The sequence below is a fragment of the Orbicella franksi genome, chromosome 2 (assembly GCF_964199315.1).
Source record: "Orbicella franksi chromosome 2, jaOrbFran1.1, whole genome shotgun sequence".
Taxonomy (NCBI): domain Eukaryota; kingdom Metazoa; phylum Cnidaria; class Anthozoa; order Scleractinia; family Merulinidae; genus Orbicella; species Orbicella franksi.
In genome coordinates this window covers 7,582,012-7,603,907 of record NC_138146.1, presented here as the reverse complement: position 1 = coordinate 7,603,907, position 21,896 = coordinate 7,582,012, and the positions used below count along the sequence as shown (strand labels likewise).

General features: G+C 39.1%; 4 protein-coding genes across 4 annotated transcripts in view; all 4 read right to left on the bottom strand.

Annotated features, from left to right (window-relative positions):
• Positions 1-1,871: 1,871 nt before the first annotated feature.
• Positions 1,872-2,605, bottom strand: LOC145479933 (uncharacterized). Its single transcript, XM_081458410.1, has one exon. The coding sequence runs from the start codon at positions 2,528-2,530 to the stop codon at positions 1,913-1,915; it is 618 nt and encodes a 205-aa protein (XP_081314536.1). The 5' UTR covers positions 2,531-2,605; the 3' UTR covers positions 1,872-1,912.
• An 844-nt stretch (positions 2,606-3,449) lies between these two features.
• On the bottom strand, positions 3,450-4,797 carry LOC145468056 (uncharacterized). The gene has a single exon (XM_081451720.1). The coding sequence runs from the start codon at positions 4,750-4,752 to the stop codon at positions 4,135-4,137; it is 618 nt and encodes a 205-aa protein (XP_081307846.1). The 5' UTR covers positions 4,753-4,797; the 3' UTR covers positions 3,450-4,134.
• Positions 4,798-8,212: 3,415 nt separating this feature from the next.
• On the bottom strand, positions 8,213-13,297 carry LOC145470317 (serine/threonine-protein kinase pim-3-like). The gene is made up of 6 exons (XM_081454160.1): positions 13,160-13,297; positions 11,786-11,918; positions 10,936-11,114; positions 10,185-10,232; positions 9,412-9,772; positions 8,213-8,403 (listed from the first exon to the last, which is right to left on the bottom strand). The coding sequence occupies exons 1-6, from the start codon at positions 13,295-13,297 to the stop codon at positions 8,213-8,215; spliced, it is 1,050 nt and encodes a 349-aa protein (XP_081310286.1).
• A 1,425-nt stretch (positions 13,298-14,722) lies between these two features.
• LOC145479899 (uncharacterized) overlaps positions 14,723-21,896 on the bottom strand; it is an 11,438-nt gene continuing 4,264 nt past the window's right edge. The window contains exons 3-9 of the mRNA XM_081458375.1: positions 21,601-21,663; positions 21,219-21,264; positions 18,673-19,684; positions 18,252-18,373; positions 17,585-17,643; positions 17,411-17,497; positions 14,723-17,083 (exon numbers count right to left, since the gene is read on the bottom strand). Of these exons, the coding sequence (XP_081314501.1) occupies positions 16,950-17,083; positions 17,411-17,497; positions 17,585-17,643; positions 18,252-18,373; positions 18,673-19,684; positions 21,219-21,264; positions 21,601-21,663 (1,523 nt within the window). The 3' untranslated portion in view covers positions 14,723-16,949. The remainder of the gene's footprint in view (positions 17,084-17,410; positions 17,498-17,584; positions 17,644-18,251; positions 18,374-18,672; positions 19,685-21,218; positions 21,265-21,600; positions 21,664-21,896) is intronic.

Here is a 21,896-nt window from a genome sequence, read left to right as displayed (position 1 = left end):
AGGATGGTCAAAAGTAAAGCCCGGTCCAAACGGAAAATGCTTTGCAACCGAACACGATCAAACACTGTTTGGTGACCAGACATGTTGATGTTGTTCTTTGTGGTCAAACGATAACAAACATGTTTGAATGGACACTGAAATGCTTTGCAATGTTTGATCAAATGTTCGACGTCGTTCAAATTTTATCGAACACGATCCAACACGGTCAAACAAGGTGTCCAAACGGGAAAATGTTTGATCGTGTTTGATCGCCAAACATTTCCCGTTTGGACAGGGAAAATTTGAGATGGAGGGATTACAAACAAAACGATAGCTAAAGTATCTTGAACACCTTATACAAATGTCAGATCACAAGTCTGAGCATACTTCGACATGCCATAATGACATAATTACAAAACAAGCTTTAATCGATAATTATATCTGGTATTTTGTTTCTTGCGTCATGTGGACCTCTGCATTCCAAAGATTTCTAATCATTCTTTAGGATATATACGGGACTTTGGCTCTGTCGACACTAATGGGTTTTCGTTTGAAAACATACTCTTTATACTGTCCAAACTGTCCAAAACTGAGCACTTTCATCGTAGCTTGCGTAGCAAGCGAAGAGCTTCTCCGCATTCTGGCCGCCCGTAAACTGGAGCGAAGGCAAAAACTCGACGAAGCAGGGGTGGTGGGGGATGCGATCAAGGACCACCCCCCGCCCTGCTTCGTCGAATTTTTGCTCTAGCTCCAATTTACGCGCGGTCAGAATAAAGTAAAGCTCTTTGTACCGGGGAACACTTGCTACGCGGGCCAATTTCATCAAAAAGGCATCCATTTAGAGACGTCTGCCGCGGTACAGGCATTTGAAACCAAAGCATTTGAACCCGAAGCCCTATCGTATTTTCAGTTGTGGACAGCGCAAACAGAAGGCCATCGAAAACGTTGACCGTGACTTCACATTATCAGTTGCATGCGCATCCGACTGCTTTAGGCTTCTCAGGGAGTATCAGTGTATTCAAGCGTTTTAGTGTGGAAGAGGAAAACACTTTCAACATTAGCGATAGTGAGCACGACGCTCTTGGTGAAAAGAAAAAAAATTGCCTTAGTTTAGACTGGGCCTCTCATTCTCGAAGATCTGCCGAGCTAAAAGATTTAACACGTTTTCCGTTTGTAGTAGAGGAAGACATTGGGGAAGCACCGAGTCTGACAAGCGCTCAGCAAGTACAGAGCTTGCCGCAGTTCTTTCTTGATCGCATCCATTGACTTCATAGCGAGGATAAGAGGCCTACAGTTCACGAGTGGGCAAGCATTTTCTTAGAAAACAGGACGTCTACAAAAAATAAGATATACATGACCTGAATGATGTTCATCCAATTGGACAAACTACATTTATTTTTTTTCTTTTAACTGATCTTGCTCTCCATGAGTTCTCGTAGCTCAGTGGATAGAGCGCCCGCCCGGTGTTCGGGAGGTCATGGGTTCGATTCCTGTCGGGGACTCAGAATTTTTCTTTGTACCACGCTCGTGTCATGTTGATTAATTCACCTTTACATTTATTTTTAATCTTTAATCTTTAATACAAATTCCAAATTACATTACAGTGAACAAGTCAATCCAATGAATTTGAGGACAGCTTAAAGCAGAATACAAGATTCCTTAATATAAGCCGCCTTAGTGTATCATTGACATTTCTCAGAAACTTGTAAGTGTACCCAAAACAAGCCCTATCAAGTAACTGACACTGTTTTCTTAAAACTTGGCATATCCTTTGTCTTATCATTTAAACCCCAAAAGAAAATTCATGAACAATTATCAAGTAATAGAAGTCAGTGTGAGGGTAACTTTCACAATTTTCAATTCTAAGCTAATTCTAAGCTTACGCCGCTGTACGTATCCTTGTAATTAGTGATGAAATCCGCTCGAGAATATTTTATTTCAACTTTGCCCAGAACGGGCCTCCACACAACACCGACACCGGGTAAGATGGCCTGCTGAAGCCTTCCTGAGCTTTGAAGAATCCACTCACACCGTTGCCACTGACATTCCAGATTGATACATTCTTGGATGCGCCTGACTCCACATCTGTCCAGAGTGGTGTGGGATCCACCACTCCGTCACACACCAAATCTTGTCGAATGCACGCGTACTTGTCTGTGAATTGCGAGGAAGGAGCATCATAGCCATCACAAGCAACATCTCCCAACGCTATGTAGCCATAAGGTGGTAGAACACGCCAGAATGAGCCATTCTGTTCGCCACCCGTGCCCCTGTCGTCCCAGATCAGCTCGTAGCCTTGCGGCTTCATGATGAGACTGCCATAGCCGTCGCTCTGGACCAAGGGCTTCACAAGAATCACAGACGATACGGGAATTGTGCTTACGTAGGCAGGGACAGCAACCTGCCCCACTATGTAAGCCCCTTCAGGGATGGACTCTAATTTAGCTTGCCACACACTGATATCTGTGCGTGATCCGCTTCCAACATCAGTATAAATCTTTTGTACCTGACGTGCTGTTAATAAATCTAACAGTGGCTGGTGAAATGCCATTGCTCTGCTTGTTTGAATCTTGTCTCGTTTCGCTCCTCGACAATGCTCTTGTATAACTCAACAATGCTTGGCAAGCTCTCGGTACACTTTGTGAAATGTTAAAGTGACATCAGCCGCAACGTCAGCGATGCACGTGACAAGATCATGTCAACTGTCCCATAGATTATTCTCAAACATGTTGTTTCACTTTTGCGAGCAGTGACTTGAACCTCCTGCAACAATATGATTGGGGAAAAGTTTGTTATGGTATAAAAAAGCTTTAGTGTAATATTCTCCAAATATTTACCTTAGCTTTGTGGACCTACTGCATTAGAAGTTAATATAGACTCAGAAACCGAAACAAACATCGCTGTTCTCATTTTGAAATATCATATCCAAATTTATCAAGCTTTTTCTTTCAAGATCTCAAAATGGAACACAGAGAGAAATTTTGAATATAATTTTCAGGACGTTTGGCTGCACTTCTACTGAAGTAGAAAACAATGGGATCTTTTCTTACGGGAAATTTTGTCACATGGAAATGGCTAAAATTACTCTGTGAAGAAATCTTTGCATCGCTTCTAAAATCATTTTGCTATCTTAAAGTTAACCCTAGACAAAACATGGAGATTTTTATCAGAACATGCTAGGGTTATACAGTAATGGCGAAGGTTATAACAGACAAGCAGAGTAAACAATTTTTCTCGGAAAGTATTGTGCCAAAACATCTCCTGAGAAGGTTAAGCGTTTTAAGATTTGTTGTCACATGATTATATTGTATCACATAACTTGCAGATGAAAACCTTTCAAAAGAAAAACATTCGAAGAATCTTCCAAAAAAAAAATACTTCAAAGATATTACTCTTTATTTCTCGTTCGGATTGGGGAAGCACCGAGTCTGACAAGCGCTCAGCAAGTACAGAGCTTGCCGCAGTTCTTTCTTGATCGCATCCATTGACTTCATAGCGAGGATAAGAGGCCTACAGTTCACGAGTGGGCAAGCATTTTCTTAGAAAACAGGACGTCTACAAAAAATAAGATATACATGACCTGAATGATGTTCATCCAATTGGACAAACTACATTTATTTTTTTTCTTTTAACTGATCTTGCTCTCCATGAGTTCTCGTAGCTCAGTGGATAGAGCGCCCGCCCGGTGTTCGGGAGGTCATGGGTTCGATTCCTGTCGGGGACTCAGAATTTTTCTTTGTACCACGCTCGTGTCATGTTGATTAATTCACCTTTACATTTATTTTTAATCTTTAATCTTTAATACAAATTCCAAATTACATTACAGTGAACAAGTCAATCCAATGAATTTGAGGACAGCTTAAAGCAGAATACAAGATTCCTTAATATAAGCCGCCTTAGTGTATCATTGACATTTCTCAGAAACTTGTAAGTGTACCCAAAACAAGCCCTATCAAGTAACTGACACTGTTTTCTTAAAACTTGGCATATCCTTTGTCTTATCATTTAAACCCCAAAAGAAAATTCATGAACAATTATCAAGTAATAGAAGTCAGTGTGAGGGTAACTTTCACAATTTTCAATTCTAAGCTAATTCTAAGCTTACGTCGCTGTACGTATCCTTGTAATTAGTGATGAAATCCGCTCGAGAATATTTTATTTCAACTTTGCCCAGAACGGGCCTCCACACAGCACCGACATCGGGTAAGATGGCCTGCTGAAGCCTTCCTGAGCTTTGAAGAATCCACTCACACCGTTGCCACTGACATTCCAGATTGATACATTCTTGGATGCGCCTGACTCCACATCTGTCCAGAGTGGTGTGGGATCCACCACTCCGTCACACACCAAATCTTGTCGAATGCACGCGTACTTGTCTGTGAATTGCGAGGAAGGAGCATCATAGCCATCACAAGCAACATCTCCCAACGCTATGTAGCCATAAGGTGGTAGAACACGCCAGAATGAGCCATTCTGTTCGCCACCCGTGCCCCTGTCGTCCCAGATCAGCTCGTAGCCTTGCGGCTTCATGATGAGACTGCCATAGCCGTCGCTCTGGACCAAGGGCTTCACAAGAATCACAGACGATACGGGAATTGTGCTTACGTAGGCAGGGACAGCAACCTGCCCCACTATGTAAGCCCCTTCAGGGATGGACTCTAATTTAGCTTGCCACACACTGATATCTGTGCGTGATCCGCTTCCAACATCAGTATAAATCTTTTGTACCTGACGTGCTGTTAATAAATCTAACAGTGGCTGGTGAAATGCCATTGCTCTGCTTGTTTGAATCTTGTCTCGTTTCGCTCCTCGACAATGCTCTTGTATAACTCAACAATGCTCGGCAAGCTCTCGGTACACTTTGTGAAATGTTAAAGTGACATCAGCCGCAACGTCAGCGATGCACGTGACAAGATCATGTCAACTGTCCCATAGATTATTCTCAAACATGTTGTTTCACTTTTGCGAGCAGTGACTTGAACCTTCTGCAACAATATGATTGGGGAAAAGTTTGTTATGGTATAAAAAAGCTTTAGTGTAATGTTCTCCAAATATTTACTTTAGCTTTGTGGACCTACTGCATTAGAAGTTAATATAGACTCAGAAACCGAAACAAACACCGCTGTTCTCATTTTGAAATATCATATCCAAATTTATCAAACTTTTTCTTTCAAGATCTCAAAATGGAACACAGAGAGAAATTTTGAATATTATTTTCAGGACGTTTGGCTGCACTTCTACTGAAGTAGAAAACAATGGGATCTTTTCTTACGGGAAATTTTGTCACATGGAAATGGCTAAAATTACTATGTGAAGAAATCTTTGCATCGCTTCTAAAATCATTTTGCTATCTTAAAGTTAACCCTAGACAAAACATGGAGATTTTTATCAGAACATGCTAGGGTTATACAGTAATGGCGAAGGTTATAACAGACAAGCAGAGTAAACAATTTTTCTCGGAAAGTATTGTGCCAAAACATCTCCTGAGAAGGTTAAGCGTTTTAAAATTTGTTGTCACATGATTATATTGTATCACATAACTTGCAGATGAAAACCTTTCAAAAGAAAAACATTCGAAGAATCTTCCAAAAAAAAAAAAACTTCAAAGATATTACTCTTTATTTCTCGTTCGGTCTCGCGCGCAAATCTAACATTTTAAACTTTTTTTGAACAACATACAGGCAATCTCATGAAACCAAAATATCACATCAAAATGAGATTGGCTGTATTTACTTAGGAAGACGAATAATGTACTACCAGTCGAATAATGCATCACGAGTGGTGAGTTAACAAAAAGATCTATTTCGAGAGAGACCGTTAATCGTTGGATTAGAAATTTTAGTCTAGTGGGTTCTCAGATTCATTTGCTTGCTTTATATGCATCTCGTGTTCACCTAGATGGATTGAACGTCTAAGACGTATAATGCGTTAGTTTTGGAGCGTCTTAAAGACGAATAGCGCTGTTAAGTTGGTCTGACCTTTAATGCGTCATATTTTTTCCCAATTTACTTTGACGAATATTCTTCTCTTGTCGGCTAGTGTGCGGTGAATTCAGACAAGTCTGTAACAAGATCGGGGCTTGTCGGACGATATCTGACAGTGCTGGATCTCAAAATGTCTTGTCGGGCCTTGTCGGCTTGTGTGCGGTGGACCAAGACAATTTGTCGGGGCTCGCGCGCGGCTCAACCAATTACTGCAATTAGGAAATGTCATGAGAGTCACGTCAGTGGAATAGGCGCCATCTTGATTTTGGATGACTTTTCCCAAAGTCTCAACGCGGTTAGTCGCGACAAACAATCGGCTAGTGTGCGGCAAGCTCATCGCCCGACAAATTTTAACCCAATTTGACCCCGATAAAAGATCTACAGTTCTACGACAGCAGCAGACGGCAGACTTAAATACAGCCATTAATTCTGATTTTCTTCTTTTTTTTTTTTTTTTTTCACAGAACCGAATTAGAGGAATTTTAGCGAATCTTATTACATTGGAATCCCGATTTTTCGAACGTCTAAGGGTTCGAAAAATCGAATAGTCCGAGAAATCGGAGGTAAAATTACAGCGTTTGACCGAGGAGAGGGAAACGCCTGGTTTGGTTAGAGTTATCGGAAGGTTCGAAAAAACAAGGATTCGAGAAATAGGGATTCTATTGTAGTCACAGTCGTCGGAAAACACAATTGATCTTTGTTTACGCTTTGGAGATTGACAAATTGGGTTTAGAAGGGCCAGGTCAGGATCTTCTTTGAGTTTCATACCAATTTAAAGTAGGAATGAAGTTGTAAAGGCAGTGAAGAATCGCAGTAAAACGTCAAGAAATAAAATCGTTTTTCTCTTTAATTTAAACTCTAAAATGCGAATACTTAGTGCATCGCATTTCAAAAAAAATATATCGTTCATCTCTAAAAAATATTACATCAACTATAAAAACTATTTCCTATACTATATTGCTGATAATTCTATTGCTATCTTAGATACTAGAAGTTTGTACCATTGTGGAACAAAATCAGCGATAAAAGATGTAACAGCTGCACTCGAGAACAGTGCAATAGATTTGGCTAGTCCTATTTCGAGAGAAACTTGTTCAAAAAACAATAACCTAGCTATTTGATAGATCGTGGAAGTTAAACAATATAAATTTGTGATCACTCATCTAAGATTCGATATCGGTTGGAAGCTAACCATTTGAGCGGAATGAAGTGTGTCATGTACTGCGGTAGCTGATAGAAGCTCCTTTTGAATTCCACGTTATGACAAGGCTTAGGGAAATAAAACAGCAGAAATTCGAAATAATTGCTGAGAATCTTGCGGTCAATTATATTGTTTACTTACCTAAACCTTGTTATCTAAGAGAATATTTTAAAATACATAGAGGGCCAGATGTATCATAAATAGTGCTTTGTGATAAACCCTTAAAATTTTGAATCTTCGAGGCCTTATCAACTTTATCTGCAGTTTAGCGATGCTTCCTGTTCACAAGAATAGATGTTGACTTTTCTGTTATTCTAGTTGCTTACCGTGAAAAGAAAACAAAATTAGACGACCTTGGGTTTCCCGCATATGATGTCACATAGTGAGCATCGCTGTACATCGAAATGGGGCTCTTCAGGATAACTGCGTGTACAGACTATACAAGAGTGCGTTGTATATGAAGTAGCTACTTAAAAATACTTTAAAAAGTCAGTATGTTAATCTTGCATAGTGAACCAAGGGTGCTTCAGAACTTCTCTTAGTGTTGGCCGGTTCGTTGGTGAAATGTTCAACAGCGACGAGATCAAGTCTTTTACTTCTGTCGAAAGAAAGGAATTGGTTTTAGGAAACTACTCCTTAGTTAAAATTTGACGTTGGAGAAGTTAGGGACTGAGGTTCTATAGAATATATTCAACATGTTCAGTGTTTTTCGACCTGGAACAGAGAGAGGACTGTTCGAAATCGCCAGTACTTTTTACCTCTGATCACACCAGGGGCCCGTTTCTCGAAAGCACGGGAACCTTTTCGGGCCCGCAAAGCTATTTTTAATTAATCTGTACCTAAAACAGTGAGGTATATACGCTTAAAACTTTTTGTATGAAGAGAATCTCTCTTCGTATGAAGAATATGTGAATAAAACAGTTCAGAAGTCATAAGGTTTGAGATTTTGCTGCGGCTTTCCGGGTGCGAAAACTTTTCGGCACCTTCGAGAAACGGGCCCCAGGAGCCATTCAAATTGTGAAGTCAGTAGAGAAAAGTTATAATAATACTACAGTTTATCACCTGATGAAAGCTGCTCGGGAATCCCGGGTTTCATTTTAAGTGCGTGTTCAGGTTTGTCAAATGGCATAAAAGGAGACAGAATCTCCACCAAGAGAATTCCCACTTGCCAGACGGTACCTTGACTACCGTCATAGCGTCCCGTACTGATGTACTCTGGCGGAGTGTAAGCATTGGTGCCTGGAACACAATCAGAACAGTGCACTTTGTTACCATGGATACAAACATCTCGTTCAGTTGCACCCTTTGTCACTTATACACGCACGACACACAATTTTACTTTTCGATTGCTCTGTAATAGGTTCAAAATGCCCGTTCAATCTGGATTAACCAGTCAGTGCAAACTTGCTCTCTCCGCTTAAGCGATGTTAAACCAAAACTAAACACAATTGTTAAATAATAATGGGTTTCTGAGTTTTCGCTCGCTTGTCACTGGCTGTAAGATTTTACTTAGCCTCTTCCAGAAGTTCAGTTAGTTGGGGCGCAGCGCGAAAAACGGCGAGCGCAAAACTTTTGCTACGTTTGCCCACAAGCGTTCGTTCGCTTTCTCTCGCCGCGCCTCTTCCCTATTTTTTCGCTCGCCGTTTTTCGCGCTGCGCCCCAAGTAACTGAACCCCTGGAAGAGGCTAGATTTTACTGCTAGCGCTAATTGGCTCACTGCAATATTGAGGTTCGCTTTGATTGGACAAAGGACACACTCCGCTTTTTATGTAACTATTACGGTCGTTATTTGGCTAGTTCCTGGACTCTCTCGATGTGCACATCTCAAACTCACTAATAATCCATCAAGTTTAAACAAAGGAAATCGTGACCGCGACGGTGTTTGGATATCTCATTTTAAATAGCATAGATTTTTACGATTTTATATTTCAGTTTTCTTCTTAGTTTTAGTTTCGATTGAGAAAACATATCAAACACTCAAGACATACCCACACTTCCCAACACTTCGAAGTTCGTCAAAAATACTCGGATCTTCGCTACGCGTCGTATTTTCAACTCTCTTCTCGGTGTTTGGAAATGTGATCAAAGACAGTCTTCCGTGTTTGATATATTACTTGAAACACTCAGTTAGAGATAACTCTCCAAACACAAAAATTGTCTACTAAACACTTTCTGAAGATCAGACTCAGCTGGCTGAAAACTGGCTCTTTCGTCTCATTTTATCAGGACACCACCCTCATTTCTCACCTCTAAATGTGTTAAAAGGCTCGTCTTGAACTTCAGATGCCAGCCCAAAGTCAATCAACTTGATCTCGTCGTTGCACATGTCCAACAAGATGTTCTCTGGTTTGAGGTCGCGGTGAATGACCCCAGTCTCCTCGCAGCTTATGTTGGCCTCCAGGATCTGGGCGAAGTATCTTCGGGCCTCTTTCTCTGTGAGGAAGACCTTCATTTGTAGAACATCAAACAAATCCTTGCAGATTTCTGGTCTTTCCATCACGTAAACATAGTGTTCCTCTGTTGCGAAGATTTCATAAATTTTGGCCACGTGATAGTGCTGGGCCTTGTTCTGAAGATAAGCTTCAGCTGGAATACTCAACCCATTTACCTGTATTGTGGGAGGGGAGGGTGATTTTCCAGGTGAGCAATACCTACAACACAGTCCTTTTAAGAAGGAATTCGTATTTCTAGGTTTCCAATCATTTGTGCCAAAGAGAGTCAGAGCTTAAGACTTAAGTTTACTGATAAATACGTAGAAAACTGAATATATGACCTACAAAAATTTAATCTACTCCTGAAAACTTAGATCGCTGAAAATTTTCCCCAAGATCTTCAGAAGAAAGACTATCAAAAAACTCCAAAACTCGAATTCAGTGAATTTTCTTAATATTCGTTCCCCCCATCGCCGCATGTTTGCAGATTATCAGAAAATAGCTGAAAAGGGAAACATTTGCGAAAAGCTCCTTTTTGACAAGCTAGTTAGTGAACAAAACTTTAACTGCAGTTTCCTGGTCACTCACCTCCTTGAACTCGCGAACAGAAGCCTTTGCCACAAACTTGATGGCTACCTGGAATGGAAGGCATTTTGAAAAACGTCAATTTCTATCAGAGTTTTGTAACGACACATGCGTGTAATCCGCGCAAGGGGATTTTACAATTGCTGCGGTTACTCACACCACAAAATGGCATTTCCAATGCGGTGCATCACACTAGCGTTTTAGTTGACCGTGTTAACAGCTGTTACAAAAAAAGGATCGCACCCTTGGGAACAAGATTGAGCTGATCGTGTACTTTCTTGACAAATACCATTTTGTTTTTCTTTCTAGATTACACTTTTTGCTCTTTCTTATCTTAATCCAATCATATCCTTGTCTTGTATTTCACACACGACTGAGACACGCGCGGACAACCATGACTGAGACACGCGTGGACAACCACGCAGATATACTGCAGTAACTCTGTGATTCAAAGGTCTAGAATTAAAACCCCAGGGGCTGGTTTTCAGCCTGGACTGAAACCTGCCCGGCATGTAATCGTCAGTTTCATAACAAGAGGATTTTTATCGGAAGTCGGGTTGAAATCTTAGTCATAGGCTGGAATTTCAACCCGGACTGGAATTCCTAGTGCAGTTTATTGACTCATGCACTGAACACTATAACGTATATTCTAAACATGTTCTTTCGACTTTCGAAATCTGAGAATTTTCCGTTAGGTTTTGTGCGTGTTTCATCGTACAAGTTACACTGCTATAACTCTGCTGTTCACACTGACCCCATCATGGGATGCATCATGGGATAGCATTTGATCGTCGTCCGCACTGATCCTAAAGATTATTTTTAATTCGTTTCCAGTCCTTACCGGCGTATTGTCTTCCTTTCGCGTGGCAGCGATAACTTGACCATATGAACCACAACCAATCATATCTCTCAGATCGTATTTTGCAAGATGTTCTGTAGGCCAGAAAAGGACGGAGACACTCTATTACTAATCCTAATGGAAGTGTAAAATTCTCTTGACAATTTGGGTTAAAGGTAACAGTTTCTTTTTCTCAGTTTTACAATAGAGAAGAAGAAGACAATGGAAATTGAATGAACCTATGTCTTGTCACGCGCCTTTTTCGTTAAGTGGAAAGGACTTTTTTTCCAACCGTCGGTTGGACGGTCACGCAAGAGTTTTCGTTGCTGCGTTACGAATCAACCATCAGGCCGGCGCTTATCTCCAGTTTCCGTAGTGCTAAGCTAATAAAGCATTTATACTTCCCCCTGGATGTGATGCTGCTAGTCCACAGATCCCCCCTCCCCCAGCATTGAATTCACCGGTACCATTACATTGCTGGCTGGCTGGAGTGAAGCACTGAGAGAGACAAGTGACTTGCCCAAGAAACTAAGCGATGACTCCAACCATCCAGCGCACTAACAAAGCTCGATCCCAGGTTCTCTCTCTGTTGCCTCTCTCCCTCTCCTAAACAACGAGAGAAGCAAAGGAGAGAGGGCCTGAGAACGAGGTTGCGCACTAACCATTAAAGACACAGCGCCTCCCAGAGACGTCAAACTAGATTATACCGGCAGTATTAAACTGTTATTCTTTTTTGTTGAATATTTTTTTCAAAAAATTAACTTACTGTTTGAGCTAAGTTTCTTTAAAAATTCCGGTCGACCGGATTCTGGTCTCCCAGGAAGATACAACGTCGAACCACTTGAAGCGGAGGAAGAGATCGTTGGCTCGTTTCTGTTTCTATCAAGCCGAGCTGTTACCTAGGAATAAATTGAGATAAAGCGTATATCTTGCGCCAGCACTTTGCTAATGCTTAAATTTAGTTCAGTTCAGTTAAATTAAAATTAAGTTAACGTTGAGTCGAATTGACTTGACTTGACATAACGATGACAATTTTGAATGACGTTTTGATGACTTGTTCATTATTTTCAAATTCATAAAGCTAAAAGTCACATTTGAGTTCTTCATCTACTAAGAATGCCTGTGAAAGTCTCGTTGCATGTGATTAGAAATGTTGTAACACTTTGAAATTTGACTAAATAAAACACTGGTGTTGATTTAAAATTGGTAATTACAAATGTATTTAAAACCCTGCCGAATATAATATGAATAAGAACCAGAGATACGGTTCGAAAATTTGAGAAACTTGAAAGTGTTTAGATCAGTTTTAAGCTTTTGCCCCCTTTAAAAAAATACATTTCACTTACTTTGGAATCTAGAAGTCGACAGTCCTGATTATTTATACTTTTCAGTTTTACCAAATATTTGTCCGACTCGCTCCAGGCTTGCCTTAGCTTTTGTCTGCAGGAAAAGATAAATAAATTGACAAACGACTTGTGTGGATTCGTTTTTCTTTTAAATATACACGCATTTTAAATATCCGCTTGTAAGAACTTGGCCATTTCCCGTTAGCCTAAGAGGTTCTTGTATATATATGATATCTGCCGAGAATTAAGTATATTTAGCTAATAGATTCTTAAAGAGCTTCTTAATTTCCGAAATGCACGGAAAAGGTGCTCGATGGCTGGTTGTCCAAATGGTAAGCCCAACCGTAGAAATAAAGCTGGGTGTTAAAATTCCTCCGACCTAGTGTGGACGCTGCCTAAGAAAACATAGCGAACGCCTCGCCCTAGATCTCCTACATGAATTGTTTCACTAATATTTTAGGTTATTTATGTTCAATACACTGCAAAAAACTAAACTTCCCGAAAACAAATAGGAACCTGTTTCAATTTTTTAGCTTTAAGCTCTTATATAATGGGAGATAAAAGTCAAAATTTTAAGCAAAGGGTTCTTAATTTAACACTAGCTACTTATGAGTACGTTTTTACTGCTTACGGATTTTGGGTATAGTTAAATTTTACCTCTTACTGGAACTTGTGTTAAGTCGTCCCTCGCTTAAGCAAGTCTGCGGGGCAAAAATTCTCTCGTGAATCTGAAGACTTCTGGAGTATTACTGCACATCAAACTCTTTAAATGTTCGACTGTTGTTAAAACTTACCCTTTTTGCTACTCGAGGTTTCTCATTCGGACAAGTCGCGACTGCAACTTTGCGCTTTTTTGCACCGGAGACGTTCTCTTCAGCTAACTGCTCACATTCCTCTTTAGTTTTGCTCGACGATTCGCGCGACCTCTTCATATTGATTACTCTGCGCTTTATAAATACGTTTAACTTCCCCCTGATGAAAAGCAAGTAAGCTCTTACGAAATTGATCGTTTCTATGGCAAACTGTTACTGTTTTCCGTTTATGACGCTTTATCGAGGTCTTGCACGCGCTGCGGAACAAATCGTGACAAGGTGAACACGTATTTTTACGAGAAGTAGTATACGAAAAGAGTTATAGAGACTCGTTACAAACCGACTCCCTTGAATAATCTTACCTATATGCGTGCTGAATTTTGTTATTATTATCATTACTCATTGCCCTCGCAATGATATACGCAAAGCAAAATGCTAACTAGGCTTACACTCACCAAGGTCTCTGGATTCATAAGTGTTTCCAGATAAATTCCATTCTAGATCATCTGGTTATCCTAAAACGTTAATTTATCTTGAAGACCGTGACGTTCGCGCTAGAATATTCTACTTGATAGATTTTCTTTCAACTTCTACTACGGACAGATCATGAAGTACTTGTTTCAGAAATGAAAAAGAAAAAAAAATGGGGGTCATGCACCTCGTTTCAGAGATAAAGCGTGTGGAAAACTAGTCTGATTTTGAAAACTTGGCGCGCGTAAATCAGCATGGTCTCCAGGGTTTTAGCTAAAAATATCAAAGAAGAATCAACGGAGACAAATTATCGTAGTAATATTTTGTATAGGTGAATTCGTTGCGTTAATAACTCCAAATGGTGCCAACGTTTTCACAAAACTTAACCCTTTAAGAGGCATTGAAACCGCTGCACAGATAAACGAAGAGCTAAAAAGAACAATTCGACGGTGCATCTTGCAAAAAATTCACACTTTTATTCGAAAGATTTTCTTTATGTTTTTCGCTAAACGTAGAAAATCGGTGGAGCAAATGATCCATCAAAACAAAGATAGGGGTCACTGAACTTACAAGATCGTTAAATCCAGGCAAAGCTATAGCAATGGCCATCTACCCTATCATTGTTCATTTTATTACTTAGCGCACGCTCGATGCATAACGTACCGTGTGAATTTGCGTGCGCAGTAAGGATGCGCAGAAACAATTAGCGCGAACGTAACGTTTACTCGCAATGATGTCAATGATAAAAACAGGTTCCGTCAGGAACGGTCAACAAAAAGTCTATTTGCTCGGGACTGCTTGTCCATTAGGGGTGTAAATCAAGGGCTTTGTTCTCACTTAGAGTGATCATGACGAAACGCGACTTTTGAAGCTGTCTAAGTATCTTTTAGGCTGGTAATCAGGCCTATGTCGTTTTAACTGGTAGCTTAAAAGGGGTCAAGTGAAACTAGAGCCACCCCCAGATTGAGTCTCCTTTAGGGGTTTAATTTAAATTTTCCGACGGGCATCCCTGATTTCTTCATATGAGAGTCCTCCCACCCCTTCTCCCCACCCCCTCCCCCACCCCCGGGCGGATGCTGTAGTAAACTATTTCCAGGAGTGATTGGTTTGTATAGAGTTCCCGAGATGATTACGATGGACTAGACAAACGAATTTCGTACTATTGTATCGATAGCAAGATGGAGAAAAGTCACATGTGGGTCTCGTCGCTCATTACAGAGCAAAAATTATATTGAATGCAAATTAATTACTTGACATTGTCTGTTGTATCATGCTCAGAAGACTCTTCAGTCCGCGCAGTTTTTCTAGGCGTGAAGTTTAGAACACTGTTTCTCACTCACCACTTGTAGTCGAGATATCGTTACATGAAGGACGTTTCATAACTGGCGAGGCCGAACGCCAACCACCACCTCTTAGAAATCGAGAGCGAAAGGTTATCAGATATTATGGTTAATGGGACTTTTTCAAGTAATATTTATGTCCATTTCCTTCGAAATGTAACATACACGTTTGTCAAAGAAAGCAACATCGTTATTCTCCAGTTTATTTCAAAGTAATTACTCTTTCACAATTTACTTCTATGTAAAAATAGTAATTGTATGTGTCCATTACTGTAATTATTATTACTCTATTTTAAGATCTACCAGACAATTAGTTCTGATTGGCTGACAAAAGGGCTAGTTATCTACATAATGCGTAACCTGACGTTGGCAAAAGAAAAGAAACTCAAAAAATTAAACTGTATCAAAACTAAATTGTCATTTTGACTGATTCCTGGGAAAAATTAAAGACATCTTTGACTGAAATATCAAAATGATCAGCATATAGTGTAAAATTTGTCAGGTAAAAGTAGTTGACCAGAACACAAAAGTTTTCGTACAAGAACAACAGTGCCAAGCTCTTAAAAGATGACCTAGTTCACGAAAATACCAATCTGGAGGGAAAATAACTACTAACACCATTACACTTCTTACTTGAATACATGCACGCCATTCGTATAGAGGGCAATGTAACAATATTGAAGTTAGCGGTGAACAAAATGCTTAATTAATAAAAATATTGCCCTTCTAATAATAAAGTACGGTTGGGGTAGCCACACATCTGCAAAATTCAAATTAAGGTAGTTATGTTAAGTGTACGGGCGCTTTCCACTCGATGAAAAATTACACTTTGAGTTTCCATAGGGCTACCAGTAACGAATTGAACAGCATTTTCTGGAATTTACGGAAAAGAGGAAAACCTTCCAAGGTATAACGAAATTTCCCTTCCTTCTTATTAGCAAAACGAGTTGTCTTATTGGTTACAGTCTACTCTCACTTTGTGGATTTTCTGGAACTTTTTCTTGGAAATTTCCATACCATTTGTCCTCGTGTCGACATTTTCGAAATTTTTGGTTGAATGGAAAGCGCTGTACTTGTCTGGTGATTAGTGCATTTGGATTATTGACCAAGCGCGAGATAATTGCCAAGTTCTTTTCATGCGCGTTCATGGACAGAAACGTAGTTAAGGTCCATAAACTCGCAAAAAACAACAAACGAGGGTCATAGCACGCCATATTGACGGAACAACCTTGGACAATAAACTGTTTCTTAAATGGCATAAAGAACACCGTTTTCTTACGGGACGCGGCGGGTAATCCCGCGTGGGAGAGAGCGCCACATCTGAGGCTCTAGTCATACAATGGTAAAACTTAATCTTGGTATTATTAGTATTAACAGATTTGCAGCCCAGTAAAAAAATCAACTGGGACTAAAAGTTCAAGCAAAAAGAATTACTTCAAGCAATTTTTCTGGAATCAAGAAAATAATACTTACAACTTTGCTGCAACATGTAGTATAGTAGCTTTAGAGATACACTTGGTTATCACATCAAACCAATATTGTGATACCTAATTATACCCATCATTGTTCAATCCATTATTGTTCAATAGTAGCTTTAGAGATACACTTGGTTACCACATCACACCAATATTGCGATACCTAATTATACCCATCATTGTTCAATCCGTTCGTCACCAATAATGAATGATAATACATGTACACCTCAATCATAAAATATTTGTAATTGTTTCCAAATTTTATTATTGTGGCTTTCAAAATTTTGTTAACTGAGAAAGTTCAAGCCGGTCGTAATGATTAATTTTCTTTCCATTATAGCTAAACAGAAAGTTTCTTAGTGTAATAAGCACAATACAAAAAATAACATCTAATATTCATTTTCTCTTTAACAGTTAACTTAAATATCATTAGAAGTTCATTATCCTTCATAAGTATGTTCAATAAATTCATTGTCTCAATTATGTTCATCTGCCTTTGCAAGATTCCTTTCTTCCTTTTACACTTTTCTGTGAGAGCCTCAGCAGTGCATCAAAATCCATCTCATCAGATGATGGAGGGCGGCTGTATTTTTGTTCTTCAAGATAACTGGTGTTTGAGTCTAAAAGTCAAAAGCAAAGTAAATTAGTTCATTAAGACAGTTTTGCAAAGGAGGGAAATTTCACTGTTTGAGAACACCAATATGCATGGTCACCATAACATCATGTGAAAATGCCCCATGCCTAGTCGGCTGCCAGTCCGTGATCGTGGCATTTTTTCTACACATTTTCAGTTATGTAATAAGTCTCTTATTAACCAAGCGTGCTTAGGACTGTATTGGAAGACCTAGGGACAATATTCTCACAGTATTGCTCTTGTGCTTGGTTTATGATATAGGAATTCTGAGCAGCCATTAGTGATGTGCAATGCATCCCCACCCATTACTTACCAAAGTCAACATAACTTCCACCACAAAACTTTCTTCTTCCGCCAAAACAAATGTCCAATACGGGAAGATGGGTGTCTTCATTGCCCCCTGACAAAATCAATTGCAGCGACATATGTAAATTAACTTATCACTAGGAAACTTGCAATTAAGTGCAATGTGCATTTTTAAACTCACTTTCAATTGCTTCTGCAGCTGAGGAGTGGTCAAAGAAGGTTACAAAAGCATAGTTGTCCCTACCAAGAGAAAAATGCACAAGACAACACTTAATAATTACTACATGTATAATTTACTGAAACCTCAAAGACTACAACATATGTGTATGAATCATTTAGTTGTATGAGCAATGGCTTCGACGACAATTATAGCAATTGCGAGCATGGTGAGTGAGTATGAGTGCATGCAAAAGTAGATGAACACTCAAAGGGGGGAATTTACTTGAATTGACAGAAACCCTCCTTTACATTTTAATTTCTTAAAGCATTGTGTATATTTTGTTCAAGCATTGAACCATGAGGCACTAATATTGCTGTGTCTTCCTTTACTGTTTGGCTTGTTTTAAAATGTTTTGATTCCTGAGTGCAAGCTCGACATGATATGTTGTCATCCTTATTATTTACTCCAAATTTCACTCAAAACCATGTGATTACCTATACAAACACTACAAAATTGCGAGCTACCAAGGCTAAAAAAGCCAGCTGGCTTGTTAAAGAGCTGGCTAAGTGCTGGATTCTCAGCTACAACCCTGATGGTTATGGTTTCATTTGTTCTAATTGGATGAATTGTTGTTACTGAGAGTGATAGAGTACTACAAGGTACTACCATAACTTATCTAACTGCTCACCCTTTGTCCCGAAAGTGGACAGTGACTTTTTCAATAGGGCCAAATGGACGAAATCGTCTCCAAACATCATCTTTAGTTGTCTTGTCTGATATTTTCCCAATGTACACTATACGTCTCTCTTCCTATAATTAAATACAATACATTAACACGATTCTTTTCAGGCAGGCAGGCAGGCAGGCAGGCAGGCAGGCAAACTCATCCTCACAGCCAGCCCTTAATGAAACCCCTGTTCTCAGCCTAATTCAAATATAACTGGAGAATCTGATTCTTCTATATTTCTGTATTGACACTTTATACTTGTAGCTTTCTAAATTTCAGCGAAAAGAAATTTAAGTTCAAAAACAAATCAAACACGTACAGTACAGTGCTCCACTGTGATAAGAAAAACAAAACAAAACAAAAAATATTTTTAAAACTGTACCTTTGCAGTGCCCTTTATGTTATGGTCAAACTTGAAACCCATTTTCCTTTCCAGTTCAATATCATGAAACGTTTTGTTCTCTTTCCCATCATTTCTCTTTGCTGAGTGGTCTTTACTGTGAGACCTCTGTCTTCTTCTATGATGACTCCTGTAGCTGTCAGAATCTCTTTCACTACCACTTGAGCATTTATGATGCAAGTCAGACTCGGAGCCTCTTGGATCATACCTGTGTCTCCTTTCATGCCTACTGTCCTCATCTGAACTGGAACAATCTCTTTCATCAAAACTGTCATTTGAGCATAAGCTGTTCCTTCGATAACTTCTCTTATAATGATTCTTATCTGCATCAGAGCTACTTCTGTACTTTCTGTTGTGCTGGCTTCTTTCATGATCACTCTGTTCATCAGAACTGCTATGAAGTCTGCTACGGCTCCTGTTATAATGATGATCTTCATCAGAGCTGTTATCGCCTTTGGAATTATCCTCACAGTATGGCCCTCTATAGCGTTTTGGAAGTATTCTTTCTTTATCTGTAGACTCTTTGTTGCAGGCACTTAATTGTCTTTTCCTGGACTGACTCATTTCAGCTCTGTTAGAAATACACTTTTTACTTTTGTGCTCCAAGGCTGAAGCTAAAGCCTTTTTTGGACTATTTGTAGATTTGAATCCATTTGCAACTAAACAACCACTAATTTCAGGTCTTTGTGATGCTGCTTTCCTCATGGGAAATCCACTGCAGGCATAATTGTGATCTGTTGCATGGTTATCAACACAGGATTTCCCATCACTTTTAAGGCTCTCCCTGAGTTGTTCCACACTGTTCTTAAACGACCCATTGTCCATTACACCATGCACTTCATTACTTTCAGGTAAATTCCCAGAACTCTCCAAATCAAAGCAAGATGGGCCACCATTCTTTGCATCAGCGGCTAACTCAAAATCTATGTCTTGAGCCTCCACAACGGAAGTTATCTTGAGTGCAATAGCTTTGGCTTCAGGAGACGTATCCTTGCTGAAGTTTACAAAAAAAAAAAATAAATAACAGCAACATGTTATTTTGCTTTAACAAGAACAATCATGCATTTTCAAATGACAACTGTATAAGAAATACCCTAGGTAAAATATAAATATACAATCCTTTAATTCTAATATGTATGCCAGTACAGTGTAACACGTTACTCCAAAACATAACCTTAGTTTACATTTTCTTTTTTTTTTGAAGGGAGAGCTTTTTGAACAACATAAGCAAGTTCCAAAATTGTTTCAACAGTCACACCAGATTAAAGTTTTCACCTTAAACTACTGAAGATAAATGAACAGAGAAAGAACTTCTGAAGTGACTTCACACTCTCCTAGAACTTGCTGCAGTTTTTTTTTTTTAATTGACCTTAAAATTACTCAGAGTTGCAGTCCCATAATTAAAATGCCTGTATACATTCAAAAAAGTACTTGTTTTATTTCTCTTGATTATTTTTCAATATCTTAAACACCAATTAAAAATGTTCCCATAAAAATGACATTACTGTGTGGGCAAGTACAGTCGAACCTCGATTATCCGGACCTCGATTATCCGGACTATTCGATTATCCAGACTTTTTTCTCTGGTCCCAATTTTTTCATGAATATTAATTAGTTGTGATCTTGAAAATTCAAAGTCGCAAAAAGCCCAATAATCCTTTCAAAAGACTGCTGAAACAGCGTATTATCCTGTGCGCTTTTCAAAATTCGCATGTGCGACGAGACAAAGAAATATTCTGATGCTTTGAGCTGATATCTGATTGGCTCAATTGTTTTGTTACCAAGGGAATTTCATGCTTGATTAGTTCCTTCCGTGTGGGTTTTGTAAACACACGACCGATCGATCGTAAACTCAAATCAAAAACATGTCTACGAAGCGAAAGCGAGCCATTCTATCGATTAAAGATAAGCAGATAATTATTTCACGTTTGGATAAAGGAGAGAAAGGAACAAATTTAGCTCAAGAATTTGGCACCAGCAAGCAGCAGATCTCTGACATACGGAAGAACAAAGACAAGATCCTAAAATTTACTGACAGCATCGAGACAAGCGAAGGATTAAAACGAAAGTCCCTGATTAAGCTACAAGTCTTTGAAGCAAACAAACATGCTTGAACATTTTAGACCTTTGTCAATACCTGAACTGAAAGTTTTCATTAGTAAATACATACAGGCTGTGTAGATTTCACAATTAAAATGATGTTTTCTTTGCTGTACATTTACATTTCTATCTCATTAATAAACATGTTTTCGATTATCCGGACTCTCGATTATCCGGACTATTTACTGAGGTCCCGACGAGTCCGGATAATCGAGGTTCGACTGTAGCAGCATTTTTAGTGCCTCACTTAGTAGTATGGTACATTGATAAGTTATTACAAATAGCCCTGTGCACTTTGTTACACACTACAATGTAAGAAAGGCGCAGTATACACAATGTACATGTCATCTTCACTTTGTTCAAGAATGAAACTTCAGAAAAATTCTGATAATAACTGAAGAATAATAAAATTCAGATTAATCACTTACAGGGAAGAACGCAAAGACAATGACGATGATGAGCAGTCCAGTGAAACTGAAAACCACAGACAAGAGGTTAGCAGGTACATGTAATGACGCATACAATTTCTCTCTTTTTTGATGCGAAAGTTTTCAAATTTTCCTGTCAACAAAAACATCAGTAGGAGCGTGATTTTACTAGTCACCCTATTGTTTGAGCTGGACTCTTCTTTTGTTCGCCATGAGCAATGGTGATCACAAAAGAAAGATTGATATGAATAACAAAGGCTAACATGTTTCAGAAAACATGTGCACCTAATGTGTTAAATAAGTGGACCTACAGTGTGCAGAGTTCTATTACCTATATATGTTCACAACCAGAGCTAAACTAGAACAGATGTGCAAACTATACCTTGTTTTTCTTCATATTCCAGGAACTGTTCCAATAAGGCACTGACATCATTTGCTTCAATGCCTATTAGATTATTAAAAATACACCATTGACTATAAGTTGAACATTGAATTGACAGATGTTGTACAGACAGACAAAAGTGACTATGTTATGGAGATACATGTAACTCTAGATGGACTCACCATAAGCTTTCTGGTTTAATTATTTCAAAAGACATAATGCAGTGTTTTTTGGTGGGGTGACTAAAATGTATTTTGACACTGTGCAACACCTCCACCAAAGCAAAGCTTTTGTGG